The 21609-nt window shown below is 46.0% G+C and overlaps 1 protein-coding gene across 1 annotated transcript in view; it reads left to right on the plus strand.

Moving 5' to 3' along the window:
* Lamc1 (laminin subunit gamma 1) overlaps positions 1-21609 on the plus strand; it is a 123161-nt gene that overhangs the window by 76704 nt on the left and 24848 nt on the right. The window contains exons 2-13 of the mRNA XM_057769666.1: positions 2949-3253; positions 7748-7878; positions 10514-10680; positions 13749-13937; positions 15051-15168; positions 15469-15567; positions 15654-15790; positions 16173-16295; positions 16386-16575; positions 16996-17108; positions 18699-18920; positions 19037-19225. Of these exons, the coding sequence (XP_057625649.1) occupies positions 2949-3253; positions 7748-7878; positions 10514-10680; positions 13749-13937; positions 15051-15168; positions 15469-15567; positions 15654-15790; positions 16173-16295; positions 16386-16575; positions 16996-17108; positions 18699-18920; positions 19037-19225 (1983 nt within the window). The remainder of the gene's footprint in view (positions 1-2948; positions 3254-7747; positions 7879-10513; positions 10681-13748; positions 13938-15050; positions 15169-15468; positions 15568-15653; positions 15791-16172; positions 16296-16385; positions 16576-16995; positions 17109-18698; positions 18921-19036; positions 19226-21609) is intronic.

Consider the following 21609-nt stretch of genomic DNA (forward strand, 5'->3'; position numbering starts at 1 on the left):
GGGATGGGGAGCATCTGCTCTGATGAGGAAGTGGAGCAGGGTGCAGTGGAGGCGGTCTTTAAAGCGGCTCCCCGTCTGCCTCTGTTGGTGTCTGCTCCCTGAGCTTCTCTGTAGGTCTGTCCATTTCTCTGTAGTTCGTCATCTCTGTTTCATGTTTAGCCTGTCATCTTTCCTGGAATATTGCCACATGTTAAGAAGATGCCGTTGGGCTGTGCATGGTGGCTCACACCTTTAATCCCAGCACTCTGGGAGCAGAGCTAGAGGCCAGCATGATCTACATTGTGAGTTACAGGACAGCCAGGGCTATATTGAGAGGCCCTGTCTCAAAACAAAACAAACAAACAAAATCAACCAACTTAACAAATAAGAAGTTCTCCTTCATTCTTATCCCTTCTAATCTCCACACTGGCCATAAAGTCAAAAACCTGACCATGCATTTCCTGGGGTAAGTCCTTCGCTGGTGGCTGTTGACCTTATGTTGAAATTGCCTTTATCTCCAGCTGTCCTTTGTAGTTTGAGCTGCTCCGCAATTCCCATTCCTCCCGTGATCTCCCCTCTTTCATACATGCCATTTCTTTTTTCTTGCTTGCTTTTTGATTTTTTGAGACAGGGTTTCTTTGTGTAGCTTTGGAGCCTGTCCTGGAGCTTGCTCTGTAGACCAGGCTGGCCTCAGAACTCTGAACTCCTGAACTCACAGAGATCCCCCTGCATCTGCCTCTTGAGTGCTGGGATTAAAGGCGTGTGCCACCACCTCCTGGCTCATACATGCCATTTCTTTAGCTAAGCCACTGTCTATTTCAGTAAACATTTCTTGGTTTTATAAGTAGATGCCACTCCCCTCAGGAAACACCCGACAAACCTGGCTTAGGTAGCTTTCATCCATGCCCCCAGATGCCATGCCCCGCCCTTGTGATAGGAACCGCCCTCCTCTGACCACAGTGGTTAGAGCGTGACTCCGGGGCAGTGTACGCGGTGGTCTGGACCACAACGTGACATCATATGCAGACTTATTTTATAAGGTATTTGCTATAGGTCAGGCTGCTAACAAGCAGTGAGATGTCAGGAAGGTGGGGAGAGGAGAGTCAGGGTAATGTGTAACCCACAGATTAGCGAGTAACCCCCTGAGCATCCCACGCCACCCACTCCTGTGCTAAATCCACTGTTTGCTCTGCTAGAATGTCAGATAGGAAGTTTCTGGAATGTTATGTTTTGACAGCAGAGACAATGCAATGGTTCTTCCAACAAAATTGTGTGAACTGTAGTGTGTGACCTGTGTCTGGGAAAAATGCTGTACCTCTCCTGAGGGGAGTTCTGTATTTGTGTAGCTCTTTGGTGAGTGCACTTTTTTTTTTTTTTTTTTTTTTGGTTTTTCGAGACAGGGTTTCTCTGTGACTTTGGAGCCTGTCCTGGAACTAGCTCTGTAGACCAGGCTGGTCTCAAACTCACAGAGATCCGCCTGCCTCTTCCTCCCGAGTGCTGGGATTAAAGGCGTGCGCCACCACCGCCCGGCGTGAGTGCACTTATTGGGGCAGCTAGGTCCTTGTATTAATAGGTCTAAACCCTTGGTTCAAGAGTTTTCTTCATAAACTTTATCATAATATTGCTTTATACATTGTAAAACTTTCTAATGGGTCACGGATTTGTAAGAGTGGATGGGGCAGGATTTTCCTCATCTTTACAAAAGAGAAACTGCTATATCAGAATCAGATAGCTAGTGAGTAAAGGGGCCAGGCCTCACGGTGCCCAGTCCTGCATTCTTCTTGCATGCATTCAGCTTTAAGTTCGGTTGTGTTATTAGAGTATTCTCTCTCTCTCTCTCTCTCTCTCTCTCTCTCTCTCTCTCTGTGTGTGTGTGTGTGTGTAAGAGACTATTATTAAATCTCTTCTATGATCCGAACTAGTTGAGAAAGTCAGTTTTAGTGTAGATAAAGCTGGGTTGGAGGATATGGCCTGGACTCAGAGTAGTCTCTTTCCCAGAGTCTGAGAGGGTTCTCCATAGGAGAAGGTAAGGGTAGTTTTTTCCTTCTAAGAGATGATTGACTTGTGGGGGGTACATGCAAGCTCCTTGAGAGCAAAGATGTTTTCTGTACACATCCTGTGCCTGGTGTGCATGGGAATGAGTGTGGATTGAGCTCAGCAGTCCTGTGGACCCATCTGTGGTCATCGTCGTCTCTGGTGTAACACAGTAGCAGGGCATAGGTGGTGTAAAGGATAGGCCTAGTGAGTGCATGGGTGGTGATTAAATAGTTGCATATTGTCTGAGGACATGCCGTCCCAACCACGGGCCATGCTCGAACTGTGCAGGGACCCACCTGACCCCGTGACTGCTTCTAGAGGGCAGGCAGCCCCTTGACTCCTTCTGCCCTTTGCGCCTCAGAACTGCTTCTCATGTGTTCTCTTGTGAACATCCTCAGATACATCCTCTTGAAGATGCCTTTCTCTTTCTTCTTCTGTCTCTTTGTTGAGCTTTCCTGTTCATGTCCCAAATACTCTCCTTCCCACTGGGCTGGATAAGAGAGTAGCTCTGTGGACAGTCTTCCTGCACCAAGAGAAGTGCTGTAGTTAATAAAAAATAAGGTTTGTAAAGTATTGAAAGTACCCAGAAGACTCATTTTAAAAGGCCTCAGACGGTTTTTAATAGCTCTTAATTAAGCTTTCACTGAAACAGCAGCATTAAGAATAGGGGGATTTTTAGTTTTATTTTAAAATTCATTAGCACTGTACTTACATCACAAGTTCTCACAACCAACGGTAGGAAGCCGACTGTGCTTTGCACATTGTTTAGACAACGTGCAGGTTTAGAATAGCCCACCAGGTCCAGCCACTGTGTTGGGTGTGCTGAGGTCTTTGTGGGCCCCTCTTCATCAAGCCCCAGGCCTAGTTTGGAATAGAGGCATTTCTTCTCTTCCTCCACACAACTTAAGGACTTTGGTGGGTCTCTTCCACAGGAAAGGCTTTTGACATCACTTACGTGCGTCTCAAGTTCCACACCAGCCGCCCGGAGAGCTTCGCCATCTACAAGCGCACTCGGGAGGACGGGCCCTGGATTCCTTACCAGTATTACAGCGGCTCCTGCGAGAGCACCTACTCGAAGGCTAACCGCGGCTTCATCAGGACCGGAGGGGACGAGCAGCAGGCCCTGTGCACTGACGAATTCAGTGACATTTCCCCCCTCACCGGGGGCAACGTGGCCTTTTCAACCCTGGAAGGAAGGCCGAGTGCCTACAACTTTGACAACAGCCCTGTGCTACAGGTAGGCACTCACAGGCAGTGTGGGAGCCGGCTGTCCTCCCCTGACGAGAATGGAAATTATCTAAGTGAGCCATCTCATGGGCAGCTAGATTTCATGCTGTGTCCATGTGTGCTATCTATATGTGAAAAAAAAGCCATTTTCTCCCACCGCCTGGGAGACACTGGTCCTATATACCTCCCACTTGAAAACATACCCCAGGGTTTAACCTTTACAAACAAAAACAAGCTTTGATATTTTGAGGTGGCTCTTGTGCAGTTGGGGATGACCTTGAACTCCTGACCTCCCAGCCTCCTCCCCAGTGCGGAGAATAGGTGCTCACCGCCACACTCAGCTACATTGCAGATTGTATTAACACTCAGCAGTTCTAACTTTCATCTCTGCACTTCAGGAGGGAACATTTCACTTCTGACTTTTTCAAGAAGATGTTGGTGTAGGGCTGGGAATATGACTCAGTCTGTAGACTGTTTAATTTCCAGCACCTCCTAAGCCAGGAGAGGGTGGAGGCAGGAAGATCAGAAGTTTAAGATCATCTCCAGCTCTGTCTCAGGTTCAAGGCCAGCTTGGAATATATGAGATACTGTCTTTAAAAGACTGTAATTTTTTTTTACATTTTAAAATTTGTGTGTGTATGTGTGGGTAAGCACAATAGCACATGTATGTAGCTCAGAGGAAATCAACAAATGGAAGTTGGTTCTCTCCTTCTACCCTGTGGATTCCAGAGATTGAACTGAGGACATTAGGTTTGGTGGCAGGTGCCTTCACCTACTGAGCCTTCTTTTTGGTGTGCCTTCCCAAAATAAGTAAAATAAGATATTTGAAATAATCTTCCCATTTTCTTGCATTTTGTCCTAATTGCTCCTTGATTTGGCAAACTAAAAGATATATATGTGTGTGTATGTGTGTGTGTGTGTGTGTGTGTGTGTGTGTATACATACATACAAGCAATGGGGAGCAGCTGATGCAAGCTATTTAAGTACCTAAGAATGGCTTCCTTACCATACAAGGACATTTTGTCTGTGCTGTTTTTCGTCACTATGAGAACTCTTTCTTCTTCACCTGCGAAGTTGAGTTCTAGAGATGGGAAATATGTTAGGGTACTTTGGTACTTTGCTTAAACATCACATTAGAAACTTTCCCCTGCCTTACAGACCAAATCAAAGATTTCTTTCACCAGTTCGATGCACGTTCCTTGTGCACCTCGTATGGATTCTCTGTGTGTGGCTCAGCTTTCTTTAAACTTTTCACATGTAGTTCTGGAAGAATGGGGATTCCTGTGTCATTCTTAGTCTGTTGATTCAGACCCTGATGTCACACCTGTTTAGACGGTGATGTTAGTGTCTAAATGGAGGTGGTCTATATATACTCATTGACTGAGGAGGAAGGAAGGCCTGGATGGGACTCTGCAGATGATATGCCAATTTCATGGAACCTCCTATTTTTCTGGGCTTTCCACTTCTGAATTCTCGCCTCTTCTCTGGACTTTATTATAATTACTATTTTTACTATAGTTACTAATATGTGAGAGCACATGTGTACACTGCACTACCCACGTGTAGGCCAGAGGACCACATGTTGGTTCTGGGGACTGAACTAAGGTCGTCAGACTTGGCAGCAAGCTCCCCACCCACTGCTCCATCTTTCTAGCCCTACAATTTATTCTTATAGTCAAGGACGCTTTCTGGTTTGGTTGTATAGTTTAGGCAAAGCCACAGATGAAAATATGTTTTGCTGTGTATCCAGGCCGCTACCCACTGTGCTCTTTTAGGCTATCAGGAGATGGTGAATATGAAAGTAAATCTAATTATTTCCCAAGGCCTTTCAGGAAAGAGTTCCTGGCGATGCAGACAAAATAAGTTGCAGAGTGGATAACTGGTTTGGATAGACGGAATGGCTAAACACTGAAAGAAAACCCCAGGAAAGGCGATAAAGCAGACATCTGCTAGCCTTGTTTCTTTGTCCAGTTGATTGTGTTTCCTGTCCTGGAGAGACTGCAGCGGGACCAGTAGGAAAGAGTGGTTCTTAAGCTCCTCCCCTTGTCGTGTGTCCATCAATGTCTCTAGCAGCCCCCCTTGCCGCATGCCCATCAGTGTCTCTAGCAGCCCCTCTTGTCCCTTGCCCATCAGTGTCTCTAGCAGCTCCCCTTGTCCCGTGCCCATCAGTGTCTCTAGCAGCCCCTCTTGTCCCTTGCCCATCAGTGTCTCTAGCAGCCCCTCTTGTCCCTTGCCCATCAGTGTCTCTAGCAGCCCCTCTTGTCCCATGCCCATCAGTGTCTCTAGCAGCTCCCCTTGTCCCGTGCCCATCAGTGTCTCTAGCAGCTCCCCTTGCCGCGTGCGCTTCAGCCTGTCTTGACCAGCTCCCAGCAGGGATTCTGCTGGTAGCTATTCTTTATGCCACAGAAACTAGTGAGACTCTGGTAAGAATGCTTTGGGCGTCTGCATTAATTTTGTGAGTTCGTTTCATTGTGCAGTAGCTTTAACTATGTGTGTCTGGATGTAAGAGCCCTGGCTCTCATCACTTGGAGCCAAGTCGGGTGAGCAGATTTGACTTCTAGCTGATAGGAGCGAACTGCCTTTTCCCGGATGGAGGAGGAGATGCCTCAGGTCCCACTGGCTGAGTGTCAGCCTGTATTGGTAGCTCTTACCATCTGCTGTGCTCTTAGTTGTGCTGAGTGTCAGCAAGCATGTTCTCAGCCACAGAGACTGAGTCGCGTTCTGATGTCTAAATGCATTAAGTCTTTTAATTCTTGTAACTCTGTAGGTTGGATATTGTTTTGCCTTCCTTTTTATAGATGAGGAATCAGAGCTGAGAAAGGACGTAAAGTGCCCATCTCACAGTGGTCAGTGGCAGAACTGAGGCTGGGACTCTGTTGAGTCTAGATATTCTAGATATTCATGGTGAAGCAGTTGCCCTAGTGGCGCCCCGGGAGCTCTCCATCTTCTTTGTAGAGGGAGCTGTGGTAGAGCTGAAGCCTGGAGGAGGTATATTAGAAGCTTTAAGAGGTGTGTTTAACTATCTACGTTATGGACAACTAACAGATTCCTGCCATTGTGGCCATGAGTGGGAGTTGTTATTGAGTTCCAAGATTGGATGCAGTGAAATCATCATCTTCTCCTTTCTAATTATACTTGAAGCTTCATGGAGATTAGTTTTTTATGAGCCTTCCCTGTTGCCAGGTGTTTGGCATAACTAAGGCAGTGGTTCTTTATCAGGAGTGGGCCTGCTGGTCTCCAAGAGCCGTCTGGAAGCATAAATGCTTGCTGTAACCGCTCCCCTTGCTCGACACAGATTGAGGGTGATTCTGACACATTGTACCTAAATCGGTCTCCTGGACTGGAGTAGAAGTGCTGTCTTTGGTCTGAACTCACTCACCAGGCAGGTCAACCAAGGACTGAATCTTTCTTTTCCCCTGTGATCTTCCATGTTCAGAGACCAGCCCAGGCTTTTCACAGTGAGGGCATGAATAGTCCTTATCGAGCCTCTGTTTGTGTCATATTGGCTGATGTCCCCCTGGCCAAAGCCGAGAATACATCCAAGCCCAGAGTCAGCATGGACGGGAACTGCCAGGGTGTGGCACTGGCAGGCAGGTCATTGGGGTCATTATGATGGCAGTGTGTCACGCGTGTAGCACCTGATAAAGTTAGCTAATCGAAAGGGCATTTATTATAAGGGCTTAGATATCCTAAAGCCAGGGGTAATAGCGTAACCTTCGTTCGTGGTGCTCCGTTAGAATTGTTATGATATACCTTCAATTTGATCAGATGCAGATTCCTTCACTCTGTGCCAAGTATGAGGGACACAACACTGAATAAAATGAACAGAATTTCCTACCCTTCTGACACCTTTAATCGGGTGTTTCAGGCAGTGTTGAGATGGATGATATACACAAACCACTGGGGTGGTGATAGTTTTAAGATTGGCCAGGGAAGATCTAACAGGCCATGTCATGGGAAAGATGCTGACAAACACAGAACTAACTGCGTTTGGCTGGTCTGGGTTCGTGTACTCAGACATTACCTGTGCTTAGGTTACCTACCTGCCCCACAGCAGTGGGATTCAGGCCAAGGAGCCAGAACTAGATGGGAAGCAGTGTGTAGGGACACGCGTGCTAGAACAAGTGTGGTGTGCGTGTGATCTGAGCTGGTACTCCTGGCTGCAGCTCAGTTGTAGACTGAGAAGCAAGGAGTGGAAGTTCCTCCTGGTCACTGGGCTGTGTGTTTCGTTCAGACCTTTCTGTCTCCTAGGGAAGAAGCCAGCAGTGCCCTCACCTTTGGACGAGGTGGTGTGGTGACTGTGGTAACTACAGACGAGCCACAGGGAGAATATCAGGGAGTTAGTCGTTCAGTGTATTCAGTGATTTAGCACAATAGGATCTGTATTAACATATGAACTATTTAGTAGAAGATTTTGTCAAATGTGTTTCTCATCTTCAGTCTCTCTGCTTCTCTTTATGTGTTCATTCATTCACTCATTCACTCATTTCCCCCTTTCTGGCAGGAATGGGTAACTGCTACTGACATCAGAGTAACACTCAATCGCCTGAACACTTTTGGAGATGAAGTGTTTAACGACCCCAAAGTTCTCAAGTCCTACTATTATGCAATCTCAGACTTCGCAGTGGGTGGCAGGTGAGTAAACAAGGATTGGAACTTTGATGTAGAACTGTTTATGACTTTATTAGCATTTAGGGACCATGTGGATCTGGAAAGGCAAGCTACAATTTAGAAATTTTTTTCTTATCAGATCTTATTCTGGAAACTAAGCATTTGGGTGTTCTGAAACTTTAAGTCCACACTCACTGACCCTTTAAGTCCAGAATCCGGTAATAGAGTCTGCTGAGCTGGTGCCTAAGGGAGAAGCCTTGACTTTCTAGGATCTTACAAATGAGTTAAGAGCAATCTGTAAATATGTAAAAATTCACATATAGGTTGAGCATCTCTGATGCACAAGCTCAAGCCGTCCTAGTCTGCTTTCTGCTGTTGTGATAAACCGCATGTTGGGGGAGGAAAGGGGTTTCTTTATCTTACAGCTCTCAGATCACAGTCTATCAGTGAGAAGTCAGGGCAGGAATTCCAGCAGGGCAGGATCCTGGGCCCTGGAAGAGTGCTACTTACTAGGTTGTTCTCCATGGCTTGCTTAGCTTGCTTTCTTATATGGTGTAGGGCCACCTAGGGCTAGCACTGCCTATGGTGGCTGGGCCCTCCCCATCAATCATTAATCAAGAAAATACCCACAGACTTAGCTACCAGTCAGTATGATGGAGTCTTTTTCTCATTTGGGGGAGTCCCTCTTCCCAGATGTCCCGTGCTTATGCTAAGTTGATAGAAAAACTAACTAACCAGCACACAAAGCTTGATATTTCCTGATGCTCAGGTGACATTACAAGTGGTCAACATGCCGGTCCCCTGGGTTGTAGAAAATTACCTTCAGGCCATGAAGTTTGTGCTGTGATTTGGTCCCACTCCCAAGATATAACAGTCTGTTTTTGAAAGAAAGAAGAGAGAGAGAGAGAGAGAGAGAGAGAGAGAGAGAGAGAGAGAGAGAGAGAGAAAGGAAAGAAAGAAAGAAAGAAAGAAAGAAAGAAAGAAAGAAAGAAAGAGGAAAAAAAAGAAACTAAAAACTTCCCTTCCTGAGCACTTGGAGTGGGGGTTGCTCAGCTTGTGCTAGTGTGCCCATGTGTTCTAAACAAAAGTGTCACGAATCAAGAAACAGAACTGCAAGGCTAGAGGAGCAGGTGGCATCTGGATGGGTCTTTAATAACAGGTAGGAGGTGTCTGCAGTGAGTGCAGGAAGATGGGTGTATTTCAGCAGAGTTCAAAGAGTGTAACTTCACTTGATGGGAAGAAAATCTCTTTGCAGGACTGTAAACCAGATAGATGGAGTTATGGTCATGGACTTTCTTCCCTTGTATTGCCCATAAGGTCTCTATGAAGCAGAAAAATTATTTTTGTATCTGTTGTTCCTGGCATGCTCAGGGAGATAGGTTTGAAATGTAACCATGAGAAATTGGGCAGTGTTTGGCATGAGGCTGTAAATCAAAGCTGGGTGAGGAAGATGAGTGTACGGTGAGAGTGGAGTATAGTGGTACAAAGTTATGAAGCTCATACTTTATACACCGACCTGCAGAATCAACTCACAAAATGTTTAGTGTGAGTGTGCTAACAGGGTAAGGACAGTGTGGCTGATGGAATTTCTATTCCTGCTTTGATGCTGTATAATCTGGATATTAAACAACAAACACCTGACATTAGGCTGCTGACAGATCAAAAGGGATGCAGAGATGCATTACCATGTCTTTAGTCAAAGATGCTCTCAAGGTCTAATGATCAGGAGAACGGTGATACCATTACTAAATTTAGAAAGTGGGCTAACCTGGAGAAGATGATACATTTGGTCTTAGACTTGTGGAGTTTTAGGTTATAGGAGACATTAAGTTTGTACAACTACTTAGGACAGGAGCCTTGGAAAAGGATGGGAACAGGGTTCTAAAAACAGGACTGATCTCTGCGCAATGAAGATGATTCCAGTGTGCACAGGCATTTTTAGGTGGTAGTTGGAACTACAGAATCGCTCTTTAAGGAAGCAAGTGAGAGAAATGTCTCTGTTCCAGCCACATTCATATTTCTGTGAGTTTCCTTGGGTTCTTATTACTATCTTGCCTCTAGGGGGATTCTTCAGCGACCTCTGCCCCCGAAAAGCCCAAGAATAATCTGTCTACTGGACATCTATGGGGAATTTATTGTCAAAGTCAGCATCTCACTTCCTTCTGTGGGAAGCATTAATCATGAGGGTGAATTTCTGCCATATGTTTTAACTTACATTCTCTTTAGTCCTGTATGTAGAAACTGGGCATTTCCCAGGGGCTCTGAGAGAGACTTCATCACGTCTGTCTGACAGATGGGGTTTAGGCACACTGTAAGTGGCAGGGAGAGGTTCCAAACCCAGGTGGCCTGGTGTCAGACTTTATGTAGTTCTTAGCCACCGTCTTCTGCTGCTTCCTGGAAGTCTTGACATTAGGAAATATCCTGCTGGTGTTCTTGGAAAATGTTAGGGACTTTCTTCTGTCTAGTTAATGTTCCATCTTGTGTGAGTGTGCGTGCATGTGTGTTTCAACTTATCCTTGTAAAGTTCCTCAGTTTATACTTTTGAATGGTAAAATTCAAAGAATTCTTAGGTTGCTTCTGGTTTTTGTATGCACACTCCCTCTGCATTGTTCTAGGACCTCCCAGTGATCCTGTTGTTGCCTACCCCTTCTCTTTCCAGGTGTAAGTGCAACGGACATGCCAGTGAGTGTGTAAAGAATGAACTTGGCAAACTGGTGTGCAATTGCAAACATAACACATATGGAGTTGACTGTGAGAAGTGCCTGCCTTTCTTCAATGACCGGCCGTGGAGGAGGGCAACTGCTGAGAGCGCCAGCGAATGCCTGCGTGAGTGCCGCTCGTGTAGCCTGTCCCTTGTCTTAAGGGTTATCGCTGGAAGAAGGGATGGGTGAATTCCTCACTGGTGGAAACTCTGAAAGGCACTGCTGGGGCAGGGAACTAAACCACACGCTCACCAGTGGGAAATAATGGGTGAAGGAAGTTGGTCGTGAATAAACCCATATGGTTTTGTTTCCATCATGAACATCTGCTAGGGAATAGAGTCACCAAGGTTCAGGAGTTTGCATAGATTCAAATACTGGGTCAATGTGGCTCCTCTTAGATGTGACCTCTGTAATCATCGTGGCCCTTTAAAACCAACCATCCCTCAGTATTCACAGGAAATGGGTTCCAGAGCCTTCCTTAGATACCAAAGTTCATAAATGTCCAAGCTCGCTGGTGTAGTGTTTGCGTGTGACCATGCACCATCTTCCATGCTCGTCATCTGCAGGTTACTGAGGGCATACAACGCAAATGCCATGTGAATAGTTGTCCTGTATTGGGGAATGGGGACAATAAAGAAAAGTCTGTACATACGTTAAGTACTGACATCCCCCCCCCAATACTCTCTGTTGACGGTTGACGGAGTCGGTGTGACTCCAGGTACAGACACAGTCATCTCCTCATCAATGCTCACTCGCTAAGCACCTAGCTTGGTTAGCGTGTGCCAGGTAGAATGAGCTAATTTGCAAAGTCATTTTTTCTTTAATAAAGAGAAAAGTGGGAAGAACTTACCCAACCATGGCCTGGAAATCTGGGTGACTTTGGAAGGAGGGATAAGCCCTGTGCCCTAGCAAAGGTCAAAATGAAGAAATTAACACTTATTTAGCCTTCATAATGCCATGGCTTGTTCTGAACAGACTGAGAGGGAAACTCAAGGAGAGTCATGATTTTCCCAAGACTTAATACAAACCAAGTTAAAGCAACCACAGTTTTCTTATGTCTTTCATCAATATGGGAGTCAAAGGAGTAAGAAAAAGGACACTGGGTACTTACAGCAGTTACCACAGCGCCTTTGGAAGGCCCCACCTGCTCATTTACGACTGTTTTTGTTGAGCTGCCTTGAGCAGAATTTATTGTGCATCTTCCCTTTCTCTCAACAAATCCGGGAGCTGCTGATAAACTTTACAGCTCCCTCTGGCATTTCCCAGCATCCAGTGAGCTCCTTCAGCCCCATTACCATGCTAATGTAATTGGATGTTGTAAGATGAGGACTGGTATAAGAGCCATGAAACACTCCTAAAACATATCATCTAAACACACATGCGTTTGTAAAGTTGTGTGCATATGGATGTCATATTTCTAGTTTATGCAGGAAATAACAAACAAAATAGTGTTTACCACTAGGACATGAAGCAGCTATGGCAGCTAAAGGGGTTTGATAAGGAGCTTACTGAATTTGCCTCCCTCCACAGTCTCCTCAGCATTAACCATTCAGCGTGAAGTAGTCACATGACTATAGCAAACCATTTGGGACACTGGGGCCAGACGAGAACAATCCAGCTGTCTTCTCTTGTCCAGCTGTTAATGAGAGAGGCACAGCCCATGCTGTAACTTTGGGTTGGAGCAGAGTGGGCATGGGAATTGTTCTGCTTCATGATCTTGGCACCAGCCCACTACTCAGCAAGGCTGGACTGACTGCAGGGTGATGGAGGGCAGCTCAGGGAAAGAGAAGTAGTAGTGAAGGGGGGGCATTATACAACAGCTACTGGGAAGGGGTAGGTGCTGAAAGATGACTTAATAAAGCTCCATGTCTTGGGGCCAGCAATTCAAGCTTCTAAAAATGTTTTCAGTTGTAATTCTGTAGTAACCTATATTGTACAGAAAAAGAAAATATATATTCAGATGTTTTAAAAAAATAGTTGAGAAAAAGAAAATATATATTCAAATGTTTTTAAAAAATAGTTGATAGCTATCTCATAAACCAAGCAAAACTTTGTTTTTGTGTGGTGACTAAGAACTTATATATGCTTTGGACAGGTTAAATCTGAGAAAATCATTTTACTATAAACAGAAATAAGAACTCTGTGACCACAAATATTTATTTGTTTATTTTGGAGACAGGATCTCACTGTGTAGCTCTGGCTTGGAACTCCCTGTGGAGACCAGGCTGACCTCAGATTCATAGAGTTGCCTTCTGAGTGCTGTGCACCACGCCCGGCCAGTTACTTATTCTTAAAATATTGTTATGTTTAACAGATGATCTAGTTGGAACTGTGGTTCTGCAGGAGATGGATCTAAGGGTCCAGATTGCCCTGTAATTCTGCTTCCATCGTCAGGCGTGTTCATTTAAACCTACATGTCTCATGGTCCCTAGTCTGGATAGAGTAATCTGGCTCTTTGAAAGCTAACGTCTTAATGTGTTTGGATTCTTGAGGAAAAGATGTTAAAGCTGCATGATAAATTAGTGTCTGGTTTTTCCTGTCACTACTACAAGTAGAGGACACAGAGTTAGAAAAATGGGCGTGGTGGTGCACACTGTTATCCCAGCACTGGGGAGGCAGAGGCAGGCAGATCTCTGTCTCTTCAAGACCAGTTCTGCATAGTGAGTTCCAGACCAGCCAACACTATATAAACAGTTAGAAAATGGATCATTTGACTCGGCTCTTATGGATTGACAGCTACTGGGAGACAGATTCTTTTCTGAGTATATGTATATGATTATTCTTTTTCTATAAGGATGGATATTTCCTTGTAAATGATGATCATCAGGCTATCTAAAGTTGGTTTTCCTTAAACAATATGCCTGGTAGTTGTTCTATATTACCTGCCACAGAGATGTAGGGAATTGTGATTTGGTTTTCTTGGGGTCTTTTAAAATGCTTTCTTAAAGGTATGCAGGTCTTGGGGGCCATAGTGATGACTCAGAGGTCAAGAACTCTCATCCTCTTCCAGAGTTTATTTCCCGATAAAGCACACATTGGGTGGCTCACAACTAGCTCCAGGGCATCTGACACCTCTTTGGGCCTCTGTAGGCATTCCCCCACACACACACATGGCATTCACTCAGATACACATGTACATTTTCTTTTTAAAGGTATACACATCTGATATAACTTGTATGTTTTGATCTATAGCCTGTGACTGCAATGGCCGATCCCAAGAATGCTACTTTGACCCTGAGCTATACCGTTCAACTGGACATGGTGGCCACTGTACCAACTGCCGGGATAACACTGATGGTGCCAAGTGCGAGAGGTGCCGGGAGAACTTCTTCCGCCTTGGGAACACTGAAGCCTGCTCTCCATGCCACTGCAGTCCTGTTGGTGAGTGACAGGAAGGAGCCGTTCCACTGGATGCAGTAAAATGGCACAGGAGTCCCCTGAACCCAGAAAAAAGCTTGGCATCCTGAGCGTGTGCACAGTTAAGGGCAGCAGTATGCGTGTGCGCAGTTAAGGGCGGCAATATGTGTGCACAGTTAAGGGCGGCAGTATGCGTGTGTGCAGTTAAGGGCGGCAGTATGCATGTGTGCAGTTAAGGGCGGCAGTATGCGTGTGCGCAGTTAAGGGCGACAGTATGTGTGTGCAGTTAAGGGCGGCAGTATACATATGCGCAGTTAAGGGCGGCAGTATGCGTGTGCAGTATGTGTGTGCAGTTAAGGGCGGCAGTATGTGTGCACAGTTGAGGGCGGCAGTATGTGTGCGTGTGTGCAGTTAAGGGCGGCAGTATGCGTGTGTGCAGTTGAGGGCGGCAGTATGCGTGTGTGCAGTTAAGGGCGGCAGTGTGCGTGTGCAGTTAAGGGCGGCAGTATGCATGCTGTTCTAGCCCTCTAATGCCTCATCCTGCCTCCACGCCTCTCCTTCACTCTGACGAAGTTGAACTTTTAGATAATTTTCTAGTGTGTATAGAAGAAGTAGTAATTCTGTAAATAATTAGCAGCTGGGTCATAGAGACCATCTGAACTTTGCCTGAGGGAGACTTCCCCTTGTTAATGATTTTGTTTAGTCTAATCTCCTCAGAGGGCTGAGCTGTGTCCAGCATGTTAGTGTGTGTCTAGAGACACACAGCATTTGGTCGCTTATGCTTTTTTTTAATTAGGCTAATATTTTGTTGTTTGTGCCGATGTATAGTGAAATTCTAGATGAGAATCTTAAGGGATGTCTGATGGCTAGAGAGGTGACTGGCCTTTGTACGCAGTGTATCCCTGGGGACTGCTTTGTTCGAGAGTGAGGTAAAAAACTAAACTCTTATGGCTTATGAAGCTATGATTTACAGAGAGCTCTAGTTTGGAATTTGGTCCTTGTTTTCTCTGAGCATCTAGAGACTACATATTGGCCATCAGGCATTGCTTTTAGCTTCTGCTCGTGTTTCTTTTGACACTGGTTTTACGTCCCCATCTGTCCAGATGTAGAACTGAACGTGAACTTGTTGACTCTTAGGTTCTCTCAGCACACAGTGTGACAGTTACGGCAGATGCAGCTGCAAGCCAGGAGTGATGGGTGACAAGTGTGACCGCTGCCAGCCTGGATTCCATTCCCTCACCGAGGCAGGATGCAGGTAAATGTTTTCAGAACCAGGGACTGGTCCTGAATCTGCACAGGAAAGTGGGGACACTTTCCCAGCAGGGATGATCAGCAAGCTTCAAGGCTACCATGATGATGCCCCTGGGGTTTGGAGAGTACAGAGTGTTAGTGGTTGAAGTTACTGTGCACAGTGTTAGGTGTCGTCATGGGCAATGAACATTCTCCTCTGAAACCAAATATAAAAGTAACAGGAGTTCGCTGTCCTTTACGTAAAGCCCCTGGCTCTAAGAGTGGGTCCCTTTCCTCACTGTTGTGTTTCGTTCCCTCCGAACAGGCCATGCTCCTGTAACCCGTCCGGCAGCACGGATGAATGTAATGTCGAAACAGGAAGATGTGTCTGCAAAGACAACGTGGAAGGCTTCAGCTGTGAGAGGTAGCTCCATCTTTCTGGAACTGTTGTTCTCAAGGTGTCAGATTCCGGGTGAAACCGGTGACTGATGCTGCCTTCATCTCTTTCAGATGCAAGCCTGGATTTTTTAATCTGGAATCATCTAATCCTAAGGGTTGCACACCCTGCTTCTGCTTCGGGCATTCCTCTGTGTGCACAAATGCTGCTGGCTACAGTGTTTACGACATCTCCTCCACCTTTCAGATTGGTAATTCAGCCCTTATTCAACTCTCAGGCCTAGAGCTCTGAGACCAGTGCTACATGGGTAGTTTTTGAATCAGTAACTTGAGGGGTTTTGATACTAGGAATGTTTGATGTTATTTAATCTGTATTTTTTTTCTTGTGTGGCCCTTTAATGAAAACATACATACGGTTTTAGAGCACTGCCTGTAGTAAGCAGTTGACTACAAATGTTTCATTAAAAATACAGCAAAATGTATCTTTCAGGGATAGCATATATATATAGGTCTGGGGTCAAAATTTTTTTATTGAGGATTTTCTCTATATAAGGTGCAATGTCACATTTTGTGGGCCTGCATATAGGATACTTGTCATGTAAACATGCCTGTGTCTTCATTCTCTACCGGCAGATGAGGATGGGTGGCGTGTGGAACAGAGAGATGGCTCGGAGGCATCTCTTGAGTGGTCGTCAGATAGGCAGGACATCGCTGTGATCTCAGACAGTTACTTTCCTAGGTACTTCATCGCCCCTGGTAAGTGAGGCTGGAGGGCAACATGGATGTCTGGGTGCTTCTCTTTGTCATGGTCTCATATTCTGACTCAGCCTCATGTCTGCCTTTCAGCTAAGTTCCTGGGTAACCAGGTTCTGAGTTATGGGCAGAACCTCTCCTTCTCCTTCCGAGTGGACAGACGGGACACTCGCCTCTCTGCAGAAGATCTTGTGCTTGAGGGAGCTGGCTTGAGAGTTTCCGTGCCCTTGATCGCCCAGGGCAATTCCTATCCTAGCGAGACTGCTGTGAAGTACATCTTCAGGTGAGACGGTGCTCTCTGTCAACTCAGACCTGACAACGGAGAAAGAGAAAGTGGGGTTTTCTTGTTTGCTTTATCTGTGTTGATCTGGCCTCAAGGTCTGTGTTAAAGAAAAACTTCTGGGCTAGAGGTAGTGGCTCATGCCTGTTGTCCTAGACCATTGGAGGTTGAGTTAAGGGGATTGCCAAGAGCTTGAGGTCAGCCTAGGTTACATATCAAAATTCTCTGTAAAAAAAAAAAAAACCCCTTCTGGGTTATTGAGATGAGCCTTCCTTTATCTTCTCTTCTAGTTGTCTGAGAAACTGGAAATGCTCTCCTTTATTTGGTTAGTGTGTCGGTATTGCCTGCAGTGGCGTCACTGAGCAGAGCAGCCTCCTTGCAGACTCTTCTTATAGAGGTTATGTGCCCTTTCTTTCTCTCCAGGCTCCATGAAGCAACAGATTACCCTTGGAGGCCCACTCTCTCCCCCTTTGAATTTCAGAAGCTCCTAAACAACCTGACCTCTATCAAGATCCGGGGCACGTACAGTGAGAGGAGTAAGTTGTGATACAGTTTAGGGATAATTAAGATGGTGAGGTAGGAAGACTCATGTTCTGATATGTTCACACTGGTCCAGACTGTTATCACCTGTGTATTAAAATGCGCGTTGAAACCATTATCAAGGATCTGGAGAATATTCGGTGACAGTATTACTTTATAATTGATAAACCAATTGAAATTCCATTATTTATAGATTTTCTTAAAGTCTGGTTCAGCTTGCTTAATCTTCATTTCTTTTTATTTACTGCCATGTAATTATCAAGTGATTTGAACTATTGGCTAAATTATGAGAAATCATATACTATCCAGTGAACATTTGCTTTAATTTTATATAAAAGTTTAAAAATATGCCTCCAAGCACTTACTAATGAGGACTTTTCCCCTTTGGTAATGTAAAGGCTGCAGCTTGGATGTCTTGGGTTTGCTTGCTTTTGAGCTCTCTGCATGAATGTCCGTATAAAATGTCTTATGAGTAATTGCTGATGTGGATCTGAGCCCTTGGAAGAAGTTTGAATTACAAATGTAGATTGTGTCTGCATTTCGGATATTTACTTTTACACGTAGAAATATGGCAGAAAACAGAGAAAGGGAATGGGATCCTAGAAACACAGTGGAGGGCTGTGCCCTGAGGCCAAGGGAGGAAAAGAATTTGGAGAAGAAAATAATTGGAGGTTGAGGATAAGACCACCACCAGATTTTAGGTGGGGGTTGAGAAGCCTCTGGCGAGGAGGTTGGCTTTGGCTCCATGGTGAAACTTAGTGGCTCAGAGGAAGATCGCTGGACTCTCTGAAAGGTAATTTTGAATGAGAGATGGTAAAATGAAGAATATTCTCTTGAAGTTTGGCTGCAAGAGAGAAAAAGAGATGAGTTATCATTTAGGAGTAAGAGCAAGATTGAAAGAAGAGTATTTTTAGGTCAGGGAGCTGTAAGAATGTTTAGATATTAGAAGCACATCATAACTCATGATCTGACTGGCAAAAACCAGAAACATACTATAAAAGCTACGTTCAAGCCAGTACTGTAAGTATCCTTTGGCCTAGGTAGTCAGTTTCCACGTGAATTATATAAACAGAAAGTAATGCTCCATAACGTGGATGGAATGTACTGTAAGCAAAAGACTGTGAAGGACTCCAGTAGAATAGAATTAAAGGGAAACATGATAGCATCTCCAAAGCCTATGTTTATCCCCTTAGAACATTGCCTCTGGTTCTGCTAGATCAGATGGACCATCGTTTAACTCGGTACAAGCCTTGTTGTCCTTATGGGAATGGAAGCGCACTCTGACATGGCATAATGGCTTTGGGGTTATTGCATATTTGTCAGAGCAATATAGTCTCTGTGTATGTGTGTGCTCGTGCACGTGTGTGTCTATAAGTTTGCCATGCTTCTCCTCCATGTGCTTAGCATCCTGTACCACCTGGTTGTCTTAAATGCTATGTTCTGGTTATCATTCCTGGTTAATGACATCAGGTTGTCGTCAGTTTTGTCTGGACTCTTGGGTCTGGCTCTTCCGCGTTGCTGGCTCTTCATAAGCGTTTGGACCCTGGAAGGCACTTCAGTGGTTCTCTTTCCCACACCACAAACAGGTGCTGGATATTTGGATGATGTCACCTTGGCAAGTGCTCGTCCTGGGCCCGGAGTCCCTGCAACTTGGGTGGAGTCCTGCACCTGTCCCGTGGGGTATGGAGGGCAGTTCTGTGAGATGTGCCTCTCAGGCTACAGAAGAGAAACTCCGAGTCTTGGACCTTACAGCCCATGTGTGCTCTGTGCCTGCAACGGACACAGTGAGACCTGTGACCCAGAGACAGGTGAGAAGGCCCTGAGGCCACTGCTGGACCCGAGGGTCCTTTTGCCAGTAGTAGCAGCACCCATTGATTAACATGTCACGTACCTAATGACTTACCTTTATCTGTTCCCAAAACAGGTGTCTGTAACTGCAGAGACAATACAGATGGCCCTCACTGTGAGAAGTGCAGTGACGGATACTATGGAGATTCAACCCTGGGCACCTCCTCTGACTGCCAGCCTTGTCCCTGCCCTGGTGGCTCAAGTTGTGCCGTTGTTCCCAAGACAAAGGAAGTGGTGTGCACGCACTGTCCAACTGGCACAGCCGGTGAGTGTGCCCTGCTAATCCCCCTTCAGTGTTAGGTAGAGTTGTCAGCGTTTGCATGGCCTGCCTCAGCTGTCCTCACAACCTGGGAGGGAGAAAGGTGTAGAAACAGTGAGGGCCACATCCAAGGCTGTGTGGTGAAACACAGGTGGGCTGCGGCTGCAGGCTTTGGGACTGTCATCTCTCTCAACGTGAGAACCCAAACTGGCCTTTAGCGTAGGCTTGTCTGGAATTGTTAATGTGAAATAGCAGTTTTAAAATTATTTTTTTAAATCATCCTTTTTGTATTTCAGAGTTGGTCATGACATGGCTCCCCTTGTCTCTGCTGTGAAGGACAGAAAGACAAAGCCAGGGCTGGAACAGTGTGTCACTCACTCTAAGCTGAATAAGGAGTGCAGGGTTTGAAATGTGATCCTAAACTTTAAAACGAAAGGCAGGCTACCTTGTGCCTCTGTTGTAGTTTGCTATGAAGCAAGTTTCAAGCTTTTGAAGCATAGATCATGTGTGGAGTAACTGCATTATCAGCGTGGCTGGAATGCTACTCTTGTGCTCACGTGGAGATGGCTCTGAAGGAGGCTGGTGCTACCCGCAGCAGGGCCAGGAGGGTCCCTCATTCCTAGTCTCCTGCGTTCTGCATTCTGTTTTCTGTCCTACCTCACCTCCCGTATCTTTGGCTCTGCTTATTGCTCCCTGATTCTGTCTGTCAGGTGTAGTACTCAGCAGTCAGTGCTGTGGCCGTGTTGGGCAGTGCCCGCCGACTGTCCCTCCACAGGCAGAACTGCCGCTCTCCTTTTCTCCTTTACCATTTGGTCACTTCTTTATCTCAGCTGGGGATTTCCGTCTGAGTTTGATCCACCGTCCTCCCTGAGGTGATCAGATCTTCAGATCTTTTCAGACTTCTGCCTGGGATTACAAAATCCGTATCCTCAGTCCTGGGCCTCCTCTCCTGAGTAACAGCACGTTGCTTCTTTCCTCCACCCCCCACCCCATGAAGGGCTGGAGGCATTCTGTCTGCCCTCCGCATCTGCTCTCCACCTTTTCCTACCCCATGAGACCTGCGTGCTGTGTCAGATCCAGCCTCCTGTGGAGTTGGGGTAGCCAGAAACGTACACCTGAGATCAGAGAGGAGGAGGGCAGTTTTATTTCAAGGCCCATCTTGATGGGGTCCTTAGGGCTGGTGACCCCAAGTTGAAGTTCTGAGCTTCTGAAAGGTAACCCCAAGAGCTCTTCCAACCTTGTGATCTGGCAACTGCTCTCTCCATGCCACCTGGAGCACAGGCTGTCACCTTCATCCCGTGAGCCCCCATCTCTACCTAGCCTGGTATCGCAGCCCCTCCAGTAAACCCCGAGAGCCATGCTAACTGAACGTGCTAATTTTCTCCACTTCTTTCCAGATTCACGTAGCTATAGTCTCAGATAAATCGTTTTTCCCCAGTTCTAACCCTCTCTCTTTCCAGTGGTCTATAGACTACACAACCTGCCTGTGCAAGCTAAAATCCCTGGGCTTACACTTGGTGATTCTTTCTTTCACTTCTTAGAAACAGCCCTCCCTCTCCTTCCTTTACTGCTGCAGTCCCAGTCCAGCCACCGTGGCCTCTCAACTGAGGTTGTTTCTCCCATGGGGCTCCCTGCTTCACCTGCTTTTCTGAGATCGATCAGATTATGTTACTTTATCAGTGTTTTCTCTTCTGAGGCATCTTACTCTGTAGTTTTGGGTCCAAAACTCCCAGGCTGACCTCAAGTTTGTGATCTTCCCGGCTCAGCCTCCCAAGTGCTGAGATTTTGTGTGTGACCATGCTCTGTGATGGTACCACCTAAGAACTCTCCAGGGACTGAGATGGTCCAGTGAGGAAAGCACTTGCTGTCAAGCCTCCAGACCCGAGTTCAGCCCTGGGATCACACACAGTTGAAAGAGAACCAACTCTCACTAATTTTCCTTTGATCCCAATGGTCAGGCCATGGCATGTGTGCACACAGACAAACAAACAGCACTTCAGTTTAAATCCAGATTTCTTTCTGCCACCCTGCTCTGACTTGGGCTTGTTGGTTCTGCTTCTGTGTGTGGCCTTGTTCAAGAACGTTTCCATGGGCATTTTCCTGGCAGAATTCTCTGTCGTTCTCATCCTAATGTCTCACACCCAGTCTACAGTGGCCTTCGCCTTCACTGTCATTTGAGCCGTCTCTGTGTTTGGTTTAATGCTGTTGTACTTGTCCCCATTGAAGTCTTGCGTGTCTCTCTCTCTCTCTCTCTCTCTCTCTCTCTCTCTCTCTCTCTCTCTCTCTCTCTCTCTCTCTGTGTGTGTGTGTGTGTGTGTGTGTGCGCGCTGATCCTCCCTAACTGCAACCTAAGTGTCATTGGAGCAGAGACCACACCCACCTCGCTCACA

Source organism: Chionomys nivalis, chromosome 5 (genome assembly GCF_950005125.1).
Source record: "Chionomys nivalis chromosome 5, mChiNiv1.1, whole genome shotgun sequence".
Lineage (NCBI taxonomy): Eukaryota > Metazoa > Chordata > Mammalia > Rodentia > Cricetidae > Chionomys > Chionomys nivalis.